The sequence below is a fragment of the Palaemon carinicauda genome, chromosome 38 (genome assembly GCF_036898095.1).
Source record: "Palaemon carinicauda isolate YSFRI2023 chromosome 38, ASM3689809v2, whole genome shotgun sequence".
In the NCBI taxonomy this organism is placed as follows: domain Eukaryota; kingdom Metazoa; phylum Arthropoda; class Malacostraca; order Decapoda; family Palaemonidae; genus Palaemon; species Palaemon carinicauda.
Window position 1 is genome coordinate 9,786,773 of NC_090762.1, and position 14,346 is coordinate 9,801,118.

General features: G+C 35.1%; 1 protein-coding gene across 1 annotated transcript in view; it reads left to right on the forward strand.

The window, feature by feature from the left end:
- The window catches only part of LOC137630420 (MAM and LDL-receptor class A domain-containing protein 1-like), a 211,480-nt gene that overhangs the window by 67,797 nt on the left and 129,337 nt on the right, over window positions 1-14,346 (forward strand). Inside the window, exons 33-38 of the mRNA XM_068361880.1 lie at window positions 167-378; window positions 616-711; window positions 5,944-6,111; window positions 6,682-6,826; window positions 8,908-9,069; window positions 10,667-10,999. Coding sequence (XP_068217981.1) covers window positions 167-378; window positions 616-711; window positions 5,944-6,111; window positions 6,682-6,826; window positions 8,908-9,069; window positions 10,667-10,999 — 1,116 coding nt within the window. The remainder of the gene's footprint in view (window positions 1-166; window positions 379-615; window positions 712-5,943; window positions 6,112-6,681; window positions 6,827-8,907; window positions 9,070-10,666; window positions 11,000-14,346) is intronic.

Here is a 14,346-nt window from a genome sequence, read left to right on the forward strand (position 1 = left end):
CCTTCACGCTCTTCCCTGGGTTTGGGTTCCCACACTGGCAGTCCCAGAGAGGAGGGTACATAAAAAATCTTTTCTATTGTTGAACATCAAAATCTCGTGTCATGTTGATATAAGCAGTGATAAATCATTTTACTAAAATAATATTTTCCAACCATTTTACAAATAGGCAAAGTGGGAGATGACCAATCAGAGATGGAAGGAAAAGTATATGCCCCAGCACATGACCACACAACTGGTACTCCATATGGAAACTACCTGTACTTTTATGATAGCAAAGACCTAAGTCCTGAAGACTTGACCTTCTCAATTATATCTGAAGGCTTTACTGTTTTCCAGCACTCGTGTTTATCAATGTGGGTTCATGTGTTTGGTGAAAATGTAAGTATTATTGTCACAAAGTTACTGTTTTGTTTTTGCTGGCTTGAAACTTATAACCCTTAATATTGTTACATACATTTATATTTAATCTTCTTACATTTCTTTAATTAATTAATTTTCGTACAATAGTTACTATTGAAATGATGTATTATTGCAAATGAGCAGACTTAAAGATTATTTTTGATGGACTATGTTATATGAAATACTGTATATTAGCACCGTTGATTTTTTTTCTAGGTTGGCTCACTGAAGCTAAGCTTGATGACTGATTTTGGGGGATTAACACTGGCGAATATAGATCAATCAACTGGATATCGCTGGCAAAATGTTAATGTGAGTTATGAATATTTTGGTGCTGCTGTTGTATTTAATATATGCCCTATAAGTATCGCTAGATTATTAGACTTGCGTCAGTGCAGATAGACTGTTTACAGATGGTTAGAATACACAACGTTTAATATTTCTGTTTTTTCATAATTTTTTTTTCATTATTGTTATTAATATTATAGTTATAGTAAAATTATTATTGATATTTTGTTATATTATTATTAATATTATTATTATTATTATTATTATTATTATTATTATTATTATTATGGAAATTCAATATTTTTTTAATGAATAAACCAAAGATGAGATGATCTCACCAAGCAAGCTCTGACAGCTTCAGAGGCCATGAAAACAGACTTCATTATCCAAGGATGAGACTTTTCCCCCTCAATATATAAGAAAATAATAAAGGGGTGCAGAAAAAAGCTGAATTTCAGTTGAAAGCAAAATTTATTAGTACAGTAATACCTCCTTAATCATGGATTTAATTATACAGTATTTAAATATTGATATATTTATAAGAAATATACACTGACAATTTAACTCATACACAGCCGCTAAACCAGGAAGCAGAGGGGCAAAGTTTTTAAATGGGTGGCTTTACATTCAACTGCTGGTCTGCAGACCCCTCAGTAGAGTAGGCTGCTATTAAATAATGCCTCCTAAACATATCAAGCAAAGGGAATGTTGGCCCAAAGGCTAAAGGGTTTCTCCCATTTTTCCCTCTCTTATATTTCCTTTTCATTTATCTTGTCATCTCTTTTATTTACATGTTAATGTTTATTTCAGTGAACAGTATGTCCTTTGCCTTACAACAAAAACTTTCATGTGACTAATTTTCCTTCCTCTTCCTCTCTCCTACAGTACACCACTTTTCCCCTACCCCTTCCTACCTTCCTCTTATTGAGTGAGCATGACCCTGAGATTTGGTGGTTTGTTGAAAAAATAATTTTCTTATAATTTTCTTATCTGTTAATGAAAAAATTGCTCTTATTTTTTTTTTCAAAGAAACACTTAATACATATTACAAGATAACATAAGATATGTTAAACTCTACCAAAAATTTCCTGGTACTGTATCTTTTACAGTCAGTTTGGTTGTTTGCTGCTCAATGTACTGATACCGATTGTGCCCTGACCACAGAACCCCAATCCCTCAGCAAACAGGTTCTTTCGTGGGGGGCATAGAAGGCAACAATCCAAAGCTTCATTGACAGAACCCCAATCCCTGGGTGCTTGGCATTTAGTCAGAGAAAACAGAGCACTTGGAGGCACCTGAGAGAAGGGATGGGTGTGGGTTCATTTCAAAGGGGGTAAACAACTTCAACAATGAACATCCACAGATGTAGGATCGTCTCCATTTTCAAGAATGTTAGACTTTTTCTTGGTGGGGACAGAGCATAATTTCGAAAGGTTTGGGTTGGTTTTGGACCTTCAAACTGCCCTATAACAAATTCTTTCAGGGAAAAATCGTAGAACTTGACTCCTTTGTCAGGAAAAAGCTGAGGAAAAGGAGCCATAGATATATGTAATTTTCTTGAATTCCATGGCCGACTTTTTACTGTGCCAAAGAAAGAATCCTGTGAGAGAAGAATGATCCTCAACTTGTCTCATCTCTACAAACATTTTAGATGTGATGCATTCAAGGTGATGTCCGTTACACATGTACCCCAGTTACTATTCCTAATGGTTTTGACCTGTACTATATATCTCAAAGTTACCTATTGGCACATCCATATAGCCCCCACTTCTGGTCTTACCTAAGGTTTTGGCTTGGTAAGAGACAGGTTCCAAGTGATGCCCTATAGACTCAATATAGATCTCAGGGTGTTCATAAAATTGGCAAAGGTAGTGACCAAACTTCTTTGCTGTCAGGGAGTGTATATTATTGCCTACTTGGACAACAGGCTTGTCTGAGTGGAGACAAGAGAGCTATGCCTCTCATATGTAAGTTGGGTCCCACAAATTCTTTAATACATAGGCTTGTTGGTCAATTTTAAAAAATTGAGATTAGGCCTCAGATGGAGAAGATCTTGGGCCTCCTTCAGTTTGACTCAATAGTCTTCCAGTTCTGAAGACCAGGTTGAGGGGAATTGCTCGAAGGGGATTTTGAAGTAAGCGATCTCAGTTACTTGGTTGCTGCCAAAGAATCTTCAGCCCTTGGAACTCACCAAGCTCCTTCATGTTGGTTCTTTTTTTCCATTCCACAGTATCCCTGGTCCTTCATACAGATGCATCAAAAATTGGGCTGAGGAGGTCACTCAGAGGAGACTTGTGTGTATGTGAAATGGATCCCACTATTTGCAGTCTTTAACATAAAGGTGTTGGAACTAGTGGCAGTTTTTGTGACATTGAAGAACTTCAGTTTGGGAAAGAACTTTTAGATAAAATTTTTTTTATAGAAAACCAGATGGCAGCATGTTATTTCATGAAGGAGGGAGACTTCTCGATAGCTCTTAGTCCAGTGATTCTCCCAATTATGAAGCTCTTTTGAGCTACCTCAATGTGATAGTGGACTTCCTGTCCAGACAGACAACCCTGTACATGGAATGGACATGGAATCAGGGCTAGTTCCAGGACATCCTCAAAATTATACCTTACCTCCAATTGGATTTGTTTGCAACAAAAGAGAATCGTAAACTTCCACTTTACATAGCTACAAATGTGGATCCCCAGTAAGCAACAAGAGATGCCTTCAATTTGTTTCTTCCAATGAGTATGATTTTGAAGAATTTTGAAGATCCTTCCAGAATTTTCAGGAAAATTAGTGCTGGTGGCGCCACAGTGGCCCAACAGCCCATGGTTTCTAATACATAAGCATGTAAGGCAAACGTCACACACTCTTCAATCAGTACTACTATATCATTGTATGGAATCGGGATATATCCGCAGGCTTTAATTTTCTCTCCCGTATTTACAGAGAATAATTTTCAGTATACAATGACATATCTCATGAAATGTAAGAGGCCCACCTCAACCAGACAATACCAGCTGGTAAGATAAGCATGGATGAACTTCCTTAAAGATAGGTCCCCATGCTGGATAACCCCCTACTTCTTGGCTTCCATTCCAGTTTGGCTTCCTTTCCAGTCCACCTCTCTGAGGAAAGGAAACTTCAATTGTCACTAATCTTATCATAGAAATTTGCATTGACACAAATTTTCAAGGAGGCCTTAACTTGGATTTAGGCTTGGACATGTTCTACAAGATTTCACAATTTTTTACCTTGTAATGACCATTCCAAACTCCTTCAGTCTAATGGTCTTTTGATAAAGTGCTTTAATTTTTAACCAAGTTAGGTCATTCTTGTTTCCCTCAAAAAGTTACACCAGATGACTATTTTTTTATATTTTTAGCATTGGGAGCAAAGTCAAGGAACTTGCAGCAGTACATAAAGAACAGGAGTTTCTCACCATCACTCATGGCTGCCTCTTGTTTCTGACTCATGGCCTATTATTTTTAACCAAAAATGAAAATCCTTTTTAAGTGACAGGATACTCTTTACATCATGGATCTCTGCAGTCATACTTGCAGAGATCCATGCCTGCAGAAGGTAATCTGTTTTTAAATATCCAGACCAAGAGGCCCCTTTCTACAAGGGATATCCAGATTCTAATGACTTCCCTCATCAAAAAGGCAGACCTTCTCATCATTCCTGAAACCCAAGATGCGAGAAAAAGGGTTTCCTTATTGTCATTTTTTGTTAATATGTAATTTCAGGACATACAGAGCTTTACAGGTTTGTCTAAATGTAAAGTATTCATAAAATATTACCTGAAGCAAATCCAAGCTGTAAAACTTGCATGCATGGTGCTCGCCTCATCTGTAGCACCTACGGAAGGTAACCTGACCAAAGAGGAAACCTCTCATCCAGTCCCCTCAACAGACTAACCATGATGGGCATCGAGCTCCCTGCCAGGTTATTTGATGTAAACCAGGTGTGCAGGAACTAATAGTTTGCTTGGTTGGAGCTGATTGACTGTTAAGGTACAAGAATCCGCTCTAATTTTTCTCACTGGTAGTAGTTCTTGGAGACTACACATCACATTCACCCCCAAATATGGGCTTTGACATAGGAAATATCTATTTTGAGGAAGGTGCTGTGTGGTCCTGAAGGACCCCCTCCTCCCTAGCTTTGTGTAGGGAAGGGAGGCATATGAGCCTTAGTCTAAATATAAAAGATAGTACTGTTCTTGAGTGCATATTAGCGACCAGGTAGCCTTGGCTCCAGTATCAATATTGGTTCTCGGTGGTGTGTCATTGTGTGTTCCATGTGTTTCAGGATAAGAGGTACTGTAATAGACTCAGTTGAGGCTGAATCCATAGGTCTTCCTTGTACTCACTAAGTCAGTACTGTGTACATTGATACATTATCCCTGGAGTGGGAAGGACATATTTCGTTTGTATTTTCTTGTCATATTGGAATCCCTGTTCAACCATTTCACAGGAAAGTTCTTAGAGACCACACAACACCTCTCCAAAAATAGGTTTTTCCTGTCAAAACCCCTTTGTTATTATCATCATATCATCTTCATATTGGACAGAATTATTTTACTATTACAGCAATATGTAGTATGTATACAGTACTTTTATGTTTTTAAGATAAATATTTTAGTGTATTATTGGTCATTAAAAGCCATTTACGCATATGAGAGAAAGAGAAAGGAAAAAAGAGGTGGTAATATTGATATTGTGAGTACTGTATTGTATATAATAGAAGGAAATTTAAGTCACCTATCATCCATGGAATTTCACAACCGTGGGAGTATTGGAATCTAATGATCTCGAATAAGGTTGTATTGTGTAACATGGTGGAAATATAAGAATGTACTAGTAGAAATTAACTCTTGAATAAATATAACCTTTGTAAGCAAGTTAATCCTTCATTGCTATTCTGCAGTGCATATTTAACTATAATAGAATAAGGGAAAAGATAAAATAAGAATCACGGAGAGGTGCATATTCTGATAGTGAGTAAGGACTGTTTATTTTGCAAAAGTAGAATATGCATCTATTTAGGTGCATGAAGCTGAAGGAGTCTAGTCTATTGCATATTGCTCATGTTACTCCGTACTTCACACTTGCAAAGAAATTTAATAATATGCATGTTGCATGTTCCTTTGTGCAAGTGATATGCACACATAGATGCTTTCACACATGATCATATTAACACACTCGTTTATTTTAATTTTGTTTACCTGAAGCCTCTGCTAAGTTTTCCTTTGATTTTGTACAGGTTCAGTTGGATGTTATGCCAAGGCAGTGGCTGACATTAACAGCAAAGGGAGTTTCAAACTACTTGAATGTATTAGCTGTGGATGACATATTGCTCTATGAGGGCACATGTATGACAAATTCAACCGTTTTCTATTGCCGTGATGGGCAGAGCATTCCGGCTGATCAGGTAATATGTGATGAGAATAAGAATAACATAAAAGTAATTATAGTTTGTGTGTATACAATTTTCCAAATATTCTTATATCTTTAAACAGTGGTAGATGATGAAAAATAATTTGTTTTCTTCAGTAGATAGCATTCTTTAAACATCATCATACAGTAGTTTTCCCTAACACTATAAGTCCAAATGATTTATGATTAATGAAAGGAGAGCAATGTTTGTTGAATACATTATTTTCATAATTCAGTCTGCATATATTTTTTAGTTTAAGAATTAATTACTTATATTTTTATTTGTAATTCTTAGAAAACTTATGTCTGTGAGATCAAGAAATTGAAAAGATTATTTTTATTCTAAGTCAAATATACAGAATTAGGTCTGATTGGTAAATTACAATGCTGTGTCGGGTTTCAGGATATTTTCTTGACCGGATACCTCTTTCGGTTTAGTTTTGAATATCATTACTGATTCTTTGTATTTTTTAATGATAATGCTTCATTTGAAAATTGCTTCTGGTTTCCTCTCCTTTTTAATATCTTTATTTTTTCAAGGATATTAAATGTTTTATAACTTCAGGTATGTGATTACATTGTGCAATGTGAAGACCAAAGTGATGAGAGAATGTGTGCTTCTTGCACATTCACCGAAGATATGTGTGGTTGGCAGGATTCAGATACCTTAGAGGACCCTGCAATGCTTTGGTGGTTACGAATTGATGATGGTTAGTTTCTAATTCCTAATGTATGAAATGTGTAATGGGATTGTAATTAACTATGTATTCTTTTTTTATACTATTATTAAATTTGGTTTGGTAAAGGTAAATTGATAGTCCTATTTGACCATCATTGATATTATGGTCATTATTGCTATATTATAATTATTATCATTGCCGCAATTATTGTTATTATTGTTATTATTATGATAGTTTTATCTCTAAAGTAATATAGTACTAACTCCACTTTTTAATAACCTCCTCCTAAGAATAAAAGAACAACACAATTTTTTCATTCACTTATTGATTAGATCCAGAGACATAACTTCAGGTAAGGAAATGAACTTTAGTGTTTGGGTTTACAGTAGTTGAACCATTTTCATAAGGTTTAGTATAACATGTTTTTAAACTGTTTAGTGATTCCAATGCAAGGAAGTGTAGGGAGAAAAATATTTCTTTGTTATGTATTATTTGAAAAATAGAAAGCTGATCAATATTAGTAATGTTTTATACTGCTAATATAGAGTTATTTGATAGAAAGTTAAATAATTCAGTCAATACAGAACCATATCACAAAGCATACAGCTAATATAGAGTTGTTTGATAGAAAGTTGAATAATTCAGTCAATACAGAACCATATCACAAAGCTCCTCTTTGCAATTTAGAGAGGCTTGGTGAGACAGAGTAGAGGATCACCTGTAGATCTTAACGAGTTAAATTATCAATGATACTGCTGATGATTTTGAAACTTGTGTAGGACTTTAGCTAAAGGATATCAGTAATTATAAAATGGTACTATATTGGAAGATAGAGTTGTTAGCCCTTTCTTCAGGAAGCTAAAGATGAATGGTAGAAATTGGTGTTTGATATATGGTAAATAAAATCATGGGAGGAATTACAAAAGATGATAGAAGATCTGGATAGAAAAAGCAGAAATGTAGGACTGAAAATTAATATGAGTAAAACTAAGATAATGTTCTATGAAAATGCAGAGGGACAACAAATAAGAGTTATGGACGAATCTCTAGAGATTGTTAATGAATATACTATACACTCTTAGAACAAACAATAAGTGTTTTCCCGGGACATGAGACCTAAATTAAAAGAATGCTAAGCATGGGATGGAGAGCTTTTGGTAAACAAAATGCAATTATGAAATGTAAAATGCCACTTTCTCTAAAAAGAAAAGTATTCAATGAGATGGTCCTACCAGTTTCAGCTTATGCATCAGAAACCTGGAGCCTTACTAAAGCCTTAGAACATAAGCTAGTTACAACTCAAAGAATAATGGAAAGAATAATGATGAGAATAACACTAAGAGATAGAAAAAGAGAAACATGGATACAAGAGCAAACTAAAATAGAGGATATTCTAACAGCTTGTAAGAAAAAATATGGACATGGGCAGGACATATAAAGATAATGACAGATAATAGATGGACATTAAGAATTACAGAATGGGTCTCTAAAGATTGCAAAAGACCCAGGGGAAGGAAGATAAGACAATGGATTGACGAACTAAAGAAAGTTTGCAGGTGTGAACTAGCATTGGAAGACCATAAACAGATGCAAGTGGAAAGACATGTCTGAGGCCTTTGTTCTGCGCTGCACTAGCAAAACAGCTGATGATGATGGTGAAAAAAAAACATATAAACATATTCACTTATGTTATTATTCTGTTTAAAGACCAGGGAAGGTTTTCCAGAAAGCCCAAAAGCTTTATTTTTTTACCGACTTGACTGTATGATTAGAAATTATAGCAGAAACTCCTGGGTTTATTAGAGGCTTGAGTAGCTGTTGTAATCGATGCATAATCATTTTTCGGTAATTAAGGAAAGAAAGTAAAAAGATACTTTTTTGTTTCGTTGGAAAACAGTTGAAGTACCACTAGACTAAACTTAAGTACAGAAGGGTGATATATAGTACATTTGCTTAAATACTACATTCCAAAAATGTGTTCCTTCCATGTACTGAGTGTCTTATTATTGGAATTAGTAGTAATAATATTGTTGCTCATGGTAGTAAGGGTGATATTGGAATTGTTGTTTCTTATTTTGTTATTATTATTATAGCTTCCATTATTGTCACAGATGCTCCATTACCGGAAGATCCTCACAAGTTCCACATGGAGGTAGCCAGGAAAGATGGCAGATCTTTGAATAGCCCAAGGATTATTACTCGCTTGCTTCAGCCCACTCATCAGGCATGTTCATTGCATGTGGATTATAAACTGTATGCTCCTGAAGGTTCAGGTAAGTTTTGTGTTTCATTAAATTATTAAGATGGGGGCAGAATTGGTCAAGCAGCACAATTCATTACTGAATATTATACAAGCGCTTTGTAGTGACAATTTTTTTATACCAATTCAAGTACAGTACAAATGAAGAGGATTTACATGATAGATCCATGATTTTTTTTTCATTTATTTGCCTTACTTGAATATAAAGAAACTGTCTCCAATTTTCTTTCAGGTGGTTATAGTATTCCCATGATTTTCATTCAGATTAATCGTATAGTTTCACATTTGATTTTGATCATCTTAGTCTGTTTTCCCTCAAATCAAATGAGCATATGTTTTTCAAGCCAGTATCTTTTGTGTTCACAAGTGATTTACGTAAATTTTCCTTTTTTGGAAGGTAGTTGATTTTATTTTAATACAATTATCATCATCATCATCATCATCATCATCCTCTAAGCTACAACTTAGTTGGAAAAGCAGAATGCTGCAAGCCTAAGGGCTCCAACAGGGAAAGTGACCCAGTGAGGAAAGGGAATAAAGAAATAGCAAATTGAATTGATGCAAAGGGAATAGTATAATCTGCATATGCATCTAATCTGTTTTCTAGGCCAAACCACATAATATGCATATATAGTATGAAAAATAATTGGGTAAGAACTCTACATTGAAGAACGCCAGATATTACATTTCTTAGTCACTGTGGTGCCCATCAACAACTACTCTCTGGAATCTATTGCATATTATTGATATTACTATTTAATCTACAATTCTAGTTGGAAGAACAAGATGCTATAAGCCAAGGGCTCCAACAGGGAAAAATAGCCCAGTGAGAAGGAAAATAAGGACATAAATGAAGCACATGAAAAGTAATGAATAATTAATATTTTAAGATCATTAATAATGATGAAATAGATCTGTCTTATATAAACTATGATGAGAGACTTATGTCAGCCTGTTCAACATTAAAACATTTGCAGTAAGGAACTTCAGAAGTTCCACTGATTCAACTTTCCGATTAGGAAGATTACTCCACAATCTGATCACAGCTGGAATAAAACTTCTAGACTACTGTGTAATATTGAGCCTTATGATGTAGAAGACATGGCTGTTGAAATTAACTGCATACCTAGTACTTTGTATAGAATGATACAATATGGGAATATCAGTATGCAAAGGATGGTCAGAATTTTGAAAAATCTTGTGCAATATGCATAAGGAACTAACTCAAAAACAGTGCTAGGAATTAGAAATTGTATAGACAAAGTTCTTGTTTAACAAATCAACATGAGATTCAGTAGCTGAAGACTAGGCAAGAGAACAATACTTGAAATAATGCAAAATGAAGGAATTAGAACCCTTCTTCAGCATGGATTGATTACCGAAAATCTTAGAAGAATTTATCAATAAGCCATTTACTGTATTTGTACAATTGAAGAAGAAATAGACCGAAACAGTTTTATTCATAATAACCTGAGAAGTGCAAATATTGAAAAAAAAAAATCTTAATTTCACATAGAAAGAATAATAAAGAACTATATAGTTTCAGTTTTTATTTGTATTAAGTAGTGTTGGGGAGTAGAATCATATTGAAATCCATTCTTTTATTACAGGTCCTGAAATGAACATCTACCTAGACCATGGTTCTGCAGACTTCACGAAGATATTCCATGTGCAGAACTCCCAAGAAGATTGGCAGAAGCTTCAACTGCCTATTGGTAGTATATCATCCCTCTATCAAATTATCATTGAAGCTACAGAAGAGCCTGGAAAAGAGGTAGTTGCTGCAATTGATGAAGTCAGCATGGAAAATTGTTGGCCACCTTCCCCTTGTGAAGAGCTTCCTCCAGATTATGTGTGGTGTGACAACAGAGTATGTGTTCCTAAAGCAGCTGTTTGTGACTTTACAAATGATTGTGGTGACTTCTCAGATGAGAAAGACTGTGGTGAGTATGGCTGCTCTTTCATTATTCACATAAAAAGTTTATATACTTTTTGTATTAGAAACAAAGAATTATACAGTCCATCAAGATTTGAATTTAATTTAGGATTATGTGACTTGTTTACGTAAAACTGTTTCCGATGGGGCTTCCGAGGTTGTATTAACCTTTGTATCTTTTATGATTAAGAGAACAGGTACATGCCTCTATAGTGGTGGCAGTCTCTTAGGTGCATAAACATTCACTCATTTCTTCTCCCATTTTGGGGTCTTTTGTAGATGTAGATACAACTGTTAAAATAGTTGTTCAAGATAATACCAGGACTCATGATGCTTTGAGGTCTTTTTCTAGGAATACCTACAATTCCACTTTTAAGCTAACAGCTTCAATCTCCATAGGACTGCACCAAGGAGTTCCTTTCATATCAGTGGTAGAGTATCAGGATTCCACTCTGATAGTTGCTAACCAGACCTGAAGATCTTACTGGTAAACACTATGATGGTCCATCCCAGCGAATTCCAGTAGGAGGAATAGTTTTCCAATTTCTATCATGTTTGGTAAAACCTTCAGTCTTATCCGTGTGTGCTAGCTGTAGTCAAAGAATGTTACCAGGTTCCTCTAACCTTCAATCCTCCATTGTTCAAGGAACTAGTTCCGTATCTGAGTTATCTTCAAAATAAAGCAAAGGCTCAGATTTTGAAACTATAAATTGTGAATTTTCCAAAAAAAAATGTTATAGAAAAGCTCTTAAAATTGGGTCCTGGGTTTTACAACTAGTTAATCCAAGTCTGCAAAGCTTCAGAGGATTTGAGACCATTTCTAGACCCACAAGAAGTCTATAGTTCTCACAAAATTTTTGATGGAAACTTCGTAGACGTTTCTGGGGCCAATGAAGAAAAAAGATAGGATATTTTCAGTAGATCTCTCAGATGCATATTTCACATTTCGATTCATCTCGATTCAAGAAAATACCTTTGTTTTGCCAACAGGTCAATGATTTACCAATTGAAGTAGTTATGTTTCGGTCTCAGAACAGCCTCTCATGTGTTCACCAGGATGGTGACTGCCATCTTGAAATGGATAAGAATTCTTAGGGTAAGAGTTCTTGGACGATTGGCTATTTTCTATATATTCATTGAAAAGGATTCAGGCTTGTCAAGTGTGGTTGCTCAGGTTACTCGATCACTTGAGGATCTTGGTCAATTTGAAGAAGTCTGTTTTAGTTCCTTCTTGGAAGATTCTGTATAAGGAATGTTGAGATCAGTAGTTTTTTTTTTCCATCTGAGAAAAGGATTCGGCTCTTTTATATTTTGTTGCAAAAGTTCAAGTGATGAAGTCTATGTCGCATCAGATGTGGATGAGGCTGCTAGGTACCATGGCTTCCTAAGAAAAATTTATTCCGATGGAGTGTAAAGATGAGGGTTTTCCAATTTCACCTTGATCTACACTGGAAGAAAATGTGTGATTAGACCCAATCTAAATAAAAAAACAACCTCATTGGTTGAGTTGGTGGGACAATCGAAGGTTGTTATCTCGGATTTTTTTTTAATCTGAAAATCCCAACCTTTTCCTTTTTGCAGATGCTTCACAGGAAGATTGGGGAATAACTTTAGGTCTTTAGATAATTTACATATGTCAGAGAAATAGACCTGAGGAAAGTCAACTCTTCATATTAATTGCTAAAAGCTTCTAGCAATATTTGGAGGTCTTCAGAACCAGGAATCACTGATGGTAGCGAAGACTCTGGTAATGTTTTAAATTGATATAACTCCATTAGGGTGTATCCAAAACCAAGAGAGTACAAGGTCACCCTCCCTGTGCCGAGCAGTGGATGTGCTGTCTTTGACAAATCTTAGAGGAAGAAGCCTTCTTTTTCAGTTTCTCCAGGAAAATTAAACATCTTGGCAATTCAGCTAAGCAGAGAGATTCAGGTTCTTTCAAACAAATGATGTCTACAGCCATCATTATATTTGGACATTGGGAAAAGTGGGGTTTCCCAAATATTGACATTTTTGCCACAACTCTAATCATCGGTAGATTTTTTCACATGACCAGGATCCATTAGCAATGAAGGTAGATGCTTTTTACAAGACTGATCAAATCTGGGTCTTTACACATTTCCAGTGTTGCCAGGATTTGACAGATGATAAACAAGTTCAGGATCTCTGCAAATAGCGGAGCGATGTCAATTAAACCCCTTCTGATCACAAAGGGAATGTTTCCAAAAAGTTTGCCGTACAAAATCAATTTGCTCAAACAACCAGTTTCAAAAGTGATTCATTCAAACCCATCTGCACTACATCTAATCGCATGGAAACTATCCACCGTATCTTCATAAACAAAAGTTTTTTGCAGCCTCTAGACTGTCTATCATAGGTTTCAAAAGATAAGTGTACATATGAGCAGTGTCAAAGATAATGGAATGTTTATTTTGATTGGTACAAATCTAGGAATGTATCAACAACTAGAATTAGTTTGGATAATATTGTTAAATTTTTGTTTCCTTTTTTTATGATCCATGCTTAATTCTGTACTGAAGTATCTGGGATTGGATCTTTTAGTTTTAGGTATTCTAATGAATGTATATAGGGCTTTTAGTATTGAGAACCCTCCAGTAGTAAGGTCTATTTTTCAAAATTTTAGATTTGTCTATAGAGTATTAAAAAAGTTCAAGTTTTGAAACTTTGGAGAATATTTTCCTTAAAGATCTCAGAACTAAACGACTTTTCCTTTTGGCATTGGCTTCAGCTAAATTGATAAGTGGATTACAGTATGAGCACTATATTCTAAGGTAGGCATTGAGGAGCATGAGATGATAACACTTCTATATACTTTTAGAACTAAAAAGGATTTTCAGACTAACAGCTTGCCACAGTTTTTTCAAATCCCCTTTTTGGAAGTGGATCAGAAAATAGATTTGCTGAGCTCTAGGTCCTATAGGAACTGAATAAAACTTTTCAGTTTAGTTCATTTATAATTCTCCTAATTTATAAGAATTCTGATTTTAATCACATGGTGGTGTGGTTATATAGATACTTAATTAGGAGATGAAATATCATTTAGAGAGACATTTTAGAGTCCTTTATTTCAAAATGTACTTTGGTATGATTTATCACCAATAATCTTGACCAGGTGAGTATAGAGTTTTAAATATTTTTTATTATAAAACTATAAATGACTAATCTCTTCCCTTCACTAGTAACCCACATCCATCAGAGTGTGGGATTCAACAATATGAACTTCAGGGGAGGTTCATAGAAATGAACAGAATTTTAATGATAGATTTTTTATCTCTGCTCACTTCATGTTCATATACATGCCCACCTTCCTCCCAACTGACTTGTGATGTCAAG